Genomic DNA, 7,283 nt, shown 5'->3' with positions numbered 1-7,283 from the left:
GATAGGAACTAACTTTTCCTTGCCAGCCTCAACCCCAGCATTATCAACACCCTTTATAAAGAATTGTATCTGCTGTGGGTTGATAATAGTGACCAGGAGCTTTCACTGGTATAGGAAGTAATCTTGGTGACCTTCAGGGGAGAAGGTATAAAAACCAACGTGTTTTTCTTGGACGACTGTTTGGGCATTGGTTGAATTTCTTAGTTTCTGAGGAAGACACCTTGGGGGAAATTTTGTGAGAAAATGGCAACTCTAAAAGAAAAAAAGACCTGCAGTGAACGGATGGAAGATTTCCGTCGTTTTGTCTGGAATCCAGAAACAAAGCTCTTCATGGGAAGGACCTTAATTAACTGGGGTAGGTTTTCACACACAAGAGTCTTCTCTTCCTTCTGGTACACTTCAAAACTTTGGGTGGAGGGCCATCCTGATTAATAATGTGGTGTTAGATATGTTGGAACTGTTGAAGACATCAGTTCTTATATGTGTTTCTGAGCCACATTCAGAATCAACTAGATCAAAATATTGATCCAAGCAGTTCCTGCAAATACTAAGAAGATTTAAAACTGGGTTTGAACCAAATTCTTCAGAAGGACAAAACTTTATGCTCTAACAGTTAATTTATTAATAGCTGAGGGTGATGGTTACAATGTGTTTCTGACACTGTTGACTAAAAGGGGTTCTGATACATAGGGAAATTTGCTTAACTGGTAGGCTTTGTCCAAATCTCTTGAAACGCTTTCTGCTCTTCCAAAATTCCTTTTAAAATTATTGTCTGCTCAGTAGATCTTCTGATCTCTTATCACTGCATGCTAGTGAGTATTTCAGCTGAGTCTCCTTGCCTCTAACCAAACTTGCATCTACAACAAAGAGATGTTTTCTGATCTACGTTCTGGGAAGGGTAACCCTGACCATTGTAAGGAGGATGCCTGCTCTTGCAAATTTCCAGGTGATTTTTCCTGCTGTGGAGCCCATGAGTGTAGATAGTTGGCTACTCTTAAAACCAGATTTTTACAGAAAATTAAACCAAAATTAGCTTTTCCAGTTTGGAGAGAAGAAGATCTTATGAGTTGCTGATTACAGGGAATCAGTTTTTGACACCCACCCCCACAAATAACCACTGGCTTCCTGTAAGACACATTATAGAATCATAGAAACATAGAATAGTTAGGGTTGGAAAGGACCTTAAGATCATCTAGCTCCAACCCCCCTGCCACCTCACAGTAGGCTAGTTGATCAAGACTCTGTCCAGCCTGGCCTTGAACACTGCCAGGGATGGAGCATTCACAACCTCCCTGGGCAATCTGTTCCAGTGCCTCACCACCTTCACAGTAAAAACTTCTTCCTTATATCTAACCTGAGCTTCCCCTGTTTAAGTTTAAACCCATTACACCTTGTCCAGTTGCTACAGTCCCTAATGAATATTCCACCCCCAGCATCCTCATAGGCCCCCTTCAGATACTGGAAGGCTGCTATGAGGTCTCCATGCAGCCTTCTCTTCTCCAGGCTGAACAGCCCCAGCTTTCTCAGTCTGTCTTCATATGGGAGTTGCTCCAGTCCCCTGATCATCCTTGTGGCCCTCCTCTGGACATGTTTCAACACTTCCATGTCTTCCTTATGTTGAGGACACCAGAACTGCACACAATACTCCAAGTGAGGTCTCATGAGAGCAGAGTAGAGGGGCAGGATCACTCCTTCAACCTGCTGGTCATGCTTCCTTTGATGCAGCCCAGGATACAACTGCATCAAAAGCCACGCACAGGCAGAAACACATTATTCTGCATCTTACACCAGAATAAGAGGGAAAACTGACACATTTTGCTGACGGCAATTTCAGCTGTAAAAGGCATTGAAGTGATACAGGTCTGCAATCAACACACCTGAAATGCTGACATATGTCATCCCATAACACAAGGAGCAACTTGTTTTTGTTGAAGAAATACCTTAATTGTGTCACCTACTTCATGTGTAGTAAGTAGATAAATGGTCTTACTATATGAAGTTACTTCAAGAAGCCACACAATCTTTTAGCTTCAAATAGTCACAGCTAAGCACCAAGTACTGCAAAAATCCTTGTGAAACTGAACAAATTTACAGCCAAAATTTTCTAGGAGGTTACTCTTTTGAGTGTAGAGAAGATCCACAACACCCATTCCTTTGCAGGGAAAGCATCCCCAGGGCAAGGACAGATAGGAGATGGTTTCTGCTGCCATGACAGTTCCAGCCATGGAGGAAATATTGCATCACCTTGCTTGGAAAATGAGATTTTGCCCCCATTTCTTTCCACAGTGTGGATCAGTCTGTACTACCTGGCTTTCTACGTGGTGATGTCAGGGATCTTCGCACTCTCCATCTATTGTTTAATGAGGACAGTGAATCCGTACGAGCCAGATTACCAAGACCACCTGAAATCCCCAGGTACTGCCATGGTCCAGGCAGCTGCTGCTCAGGGGGAAAGCTAAAGCTCCCCAGGGTCCTGCAGTGGCTGCATGGGGCAGGGCTGAGAGGCATCAGCAGAGCCCGAGTGCAAGGGAAGACAAATGTGAAATGACTCAGGTCGATTCTGCCCAAACATTCCCTGCAAAATTTAACCTCCACCTGAAAAAACTTTTAGGCTTAAAAAAATATTGGTGCATTTATGTCATTTGTTCTGTTATATATTTTATATTTATATATAAAATATATTAATTAAATATAATACATTAATATGATGTACTGTGATACAAATGAATATATGTATTCATTTCATCATGCCATTGAGACAACCAGTGCCTGCCTGTAGCAGTCACCTGCAGGTGGGGAAGCCCTCCAGGGCTGCAGGGCACCTTCTCTCCCCATGGGTTTTGGGTTGCCTGGCAATATGGAAGGTGCTGGGGTGAGCTGCCTGGGGTGGGTATTTCCGTGCTTGCCAGCAGCATGGAAAGGCCCTGGGACAGCAGAAATCCTTTCCCGGCGGGATTGCTGTGCCAGCAGCCAAGTACATAAAAAGAAGACAAAGACACTTGGGATTAAGAGTAAAGATCTGTGGGACACAAAGTGAGACTGAGAAGATCACCAGTGAGAGAGATCATCAGTGCACACTGCTGAAACTTCACTCCTCCTAATGGTGTTTTACAGCTACTGCTGTTGTATTTTCAAGTTTCCAATATTCAGTAAATTTGGTGTTTGCTGGCAAAATAATTCCTGTAAAATATTCCGTGTGACTTTGAGAAAGCTGTTTCTCATGCTGCAGTACGATCTGTTTCTTTCAACCCGATGTGACTATTACAACTGTGATTCTTAACAAGTCCTGGGGAAATCCAGTGCAATTGCTGGAATGACTTTGCAAGCTGTTCTGGTAACAGCACACATACATGGAAAGAACAGGGTTCAGTAGCACTCGAGGCTTTAGGGTTTTGATTGAGCAACTCACTGCTGAGATGGTTTCCATACAGAGTTAAATCGTCCCCAGCAAAGCCTGGGAATCTCCTACACTTACAATAATGAGTCTTGAAGCAGCATTAACAGTTGTTGTCAGTTTAAACAAATAAATCTGTGTCTGGCACTTCTCCTTTGCTTTGCCTTCCCTTTTTTCTCCCATAAAGGTGTAACATTACGACCTGATGTTTATGGGAGTAGAGGACTGCAAATTTATTACAACATATCTGACAACAAAACCTGGGATGGTTTAGTGACAACACTTCAGACTTTTCTAACAGGTAAAATGATGTTTCCTGCATAATACTGAAGAAATATGCTGTCACTTCTCCTGTATTAGATCTGAGGACCTTAACTTAGTGTTTCCATTTTACATTTGCCCTTCTGAAATCACAGATTTTGAGTGGAAGTTGCATCTTCTAAAAGGGCCGAGCAAATCACCTCATGAATTTATAAATCAAACATATTTAAACATGTCCATTAAAAGCAGAGCCCTGCTTCAGAGCTTTTACTTTGTTTAATCCTAAATAGCTTTAATAAGGAAGAGCAAGGAAAAACAGGTCTTTAAAACTAGTCTGTCCAAATTAATCTGATACTGTCCATGACTACAAAGATCAAAGTGCCCTAATAAGTCTTGTGAAGCTTTTGCATAGTGTCATCAGGGAGTATAGCCAAAGTAGGTTAGATGCTCCATTTGCCTGTTTATATCTTAACACATTTATGTTCCTCTTGAGCCTATATATCATCTCATACACGTACTGGAAAAAATTGTATTTGAAATTGCCTTTACATGGAGCTATCAGCAGAGTCTTAACTCAATTTGATCTCTTTTTTTGCTTTGTCTGGGTACTACATTCCCATGATATAAACTCCAGCCTGATACTGGGATGTGTAACTTACACATGAAAGAACTTCAGAGGGGAATTTTTCTTTCTCCTTTCACACATCTAGCATACACACCAGCTGCTCAGCACCTGAACATCAACTGCACCAATGACACCTACTTCTTCCAGGACACCTTTGATGGCCCAAATAAAACAAAACTATCCTGCAAATTTACATCAGATATGCTTCAAAACTGCTCTGGCATCACAGATCCGACTTTTGGATTTCCAGAAGGAAAACCCTGTTTTATTATAAAGATGAACAGGGTAAGTATCATGGTGCCAAAGAGGAAAAAAATCACCAAGAAACCCCTAATAGCTCAAGTCTGTGCTGGGGAGCTGCTGTTTCATCTGCTGCCATGGGTTCTGATCTCTGCTTTATTCTAGGAGGAGAAATTCATATGCTTTTCCAAAGAAAACTCCAGAGTTATCAGACAAATAATGAGACTTGCTCACTACCCCTAGAGAAGTAACGTAGGGCAAAGTGATGTCTGAACTGACTCTCTAAAGCTTTAGCTTTCATTTAGTTTTATTAGCATTTCCGTAGCGCTCTCATCCAATGAACTATCACCTAAAAGACTTTTGTTCTGCAAAACATGATCATGTGCGTTCAGCTGAGGCACTAAGCTGTGATAGGAACTGAAGTGATTCCAGAGGTGATACTTGCACAGCTTATTTCTCCAAGCAGCAAAGAAAATATTTAGCAGAACCTACAAAACCAGAATTCAAACCCGGTGGATACTTTTGTCAGTAAAAACCACCAACACATGTTGGGTTTTTTTGGAGAGGGAAAAGGGAATCTTCTAAACTTCCTTTATTTTTTTTTTCAGGACATAGACAGAAGCATAAGCATTTTACTTTGTTTTCAGGTAAAACCCTGAGCCTTCTAGCTCAGTTTTGGTAGAAAGAGCTCAAATTGTCCTTGAGTTCCTGATGGATAAAATCACTCATTTTTTGGTTTTCACTCTCAACATCTTCAACAATCTGTGCAAGATCTAACTGTGAGAGGAGAGCTGTGCTTCTAGTTTTGGCAGGCTTTCCCAAGAAAAGCCTGTGCTTCCTTTAGAAAGGCTGCACACCAGCCCTGGCAGAAGATAGGATAGTGCCTGGGAAGCTTTACTTCCTTCCACCTTTGCTTCCGTACGATGCAAGCCCCCTATTCTTGCAGGATCAAATCGACCCACGGGTTTCTGCCAAAGCCAAAGTTTCCTTAAAAGGCTTAAGATGAAAACCAAAGAGATTCAGCTTTTCCTCTGTTGTCGAGCAATTAGCTGGTTTAAGAGACCCCTGGCTGCATCAGCAGGAGCAAGTGGCACATGTGGGTCAATGGGCTGGACCTGCCAGGAGGCTCAGAGCCACCTGCCCTAGCCAGGCTAGAGCCCATCTGCCATGACCGTCCCGGGCACCGCAGAGCCGTGCTTCCCAAATACCCAGCCATGACATAGCTTTTAACCCAGCTACATAAAATGAGATGATCTGGTTGACAGTGCTTTATGCAGAAATACATCAGCCATCCTTTGAAGCTCAGATAATAATTTGCTTGGTTTTCATCTCAAAACAATTCCCAAGATGACCAAATGTGTGTTTCCTATTTCAGATTATCAACTTTCTCCCTGGCAATGGCACTGCACCAAGGGTGAACTGCACATATGTGGTAAGCGTATGAGGTCCGAGTCTCAAAAATCTCAATCACTGCAGCTCTGGCAGTGAGTCAAGTGCATTTGCAACCAGAAAGATCACCCTGCAGCTCTGGACATCAGATCATCCTGGCTAACTACTGGGAATATTCTCAGTTCTGTGTGATGTCTTGAACCAGCAGGCATCATAGAATGGGTTGGGTTGGAAAGGACCTTAAAGATCATCTAGTTCCAACCCCCCTGCACAGGCAGCGACACCTCCCACTAGACCAGGTTTCTTAAAGCCCCATCCTGTCCTAAGAACAACCTAAGAACAAAAACCAACCAACCAAACAACCCAAACCAAACCCAAACATCTGCTTTATTTTACATCACAATTGTTTTTGTGTGCTGCAGAGAACATCTGTTGTTTTCTCTCAGCTCCAAGTAGTGAAGTTTGTGCCTCAGCACAGATTCTTCAGGTTGTTTCAGCAGATCCCCATTCATTGAATCCACATCTGCTATGAAAGAACACTTGACTCTTTTCCTTGGCAATAGTAACAGAAGGAGATTTTCTCTTTTATTTGGAAAATAACACTAAGGCCAGTGCTAAACAGATTGCTGAACTCCAGCTTTACTACAGACTACACAGCTTTTGGCAGTAGCAAACCATGTTCCCAGGGCGGGCTTCTAACTGCCTAACCAGTGAAGCTTCTTCCTTACTTCACAAACAGGGTGATGAGTCTTCCCTGCTGGAAGTGGATTACTACCCTGTGAATGGCACCTTCAACTTGCACTACTTCCCCTACTATGGAAAAAAGGCACAGGTGGGTGCTCATATATTTCAGTATCACTTTTCTTCTTTACCTTTGCATTAGTTGAAACATATGGAGCATTTCTTCAGTCTTACAAGAACTGGAGAAAAGGTTAATTGTAAGACTGTATTTTTAAATTGCTAAGGGTAAATTTAAAGTACTTTTTTCCCCCCTCCTCCTAGCCCAGCTACAGCAATCCTTTGGTAGCTGTGAAATTTCTCAACATTACAAGGAATGTAGAACATAGAATACTGTGCAAAGTCATTGGAGCTGGGATTATCTCTGATAACGTTTATGATCCGTATGAAGGAAGAGTGGAATTTAAATTGAAAATCGAAGACTGAGCAGCAACAGAGACACTTCTGAAAAACACATGAAGGGTAAACTCACCTATTATCGCATTCATCCATATTTATTTTTTCATTATGATTGCCATATAAATTTATGCAAACAGCAGTGCAAAGAGACATTTTCTACTGAAAGATGAGTCATATGGCTAAAAATCAAGATACCACTCTCAGTCAATGAAGGAGATGAGGTTTAACTCAATGTAC

At 42.0% G+C, this 7,283-nt stretch overlaps 1 protein-coding gene across 1 annotated transcript; it reads left to right on the top strand.

The window, feature by feature from the left end:
* The first annotated feature begins 243 nt into the window (after positions 1 to 243).
* ATP4B (ATPase H+/K+ transporting subunit beta) lies at positions 244 to 7,073 on the top strand. Its single transcript, XM_005151511.3, has 7 exons — positions 244 to 355; positions 2,287 to 2,415; positions 3,582 to 3,695; positions 4,366 to 4,565; positions 5,896 to 5,952; positions 6,649 to 6,741; positions 6,912 to 7,073. Exons 1-7 carry the CDS (start codon positions 244 to 246, stop codon positions 7,071 to 7,073), a joined length of 867 nt encoding a protein of 288 aa, XP_005151568.2.
* Positions 7,074 to 7,283: the final 210 nt, after the last annotated feature.

The sequence above is a fragment of the Melopsittacus undulatus genome, chromosome 2 (assembly GCF_012275295.1).
Source record: "Melopsittacus undulatus isolate bMelUnd1 chromosome 2, bMelUnd1.mat.Z, whole genome shotgun sequence".
NCBI classification, from domain to species: domain Eukaryota; kingdom Metazoa; phylum Chordata; class Aves; order Psittaciformes; family Psittaculidae; genus Melopsittacus; species Melopsittacus undulatus.
This window is presented reverse-complemented; position numbering and strand designations above follow the sequence as displayed.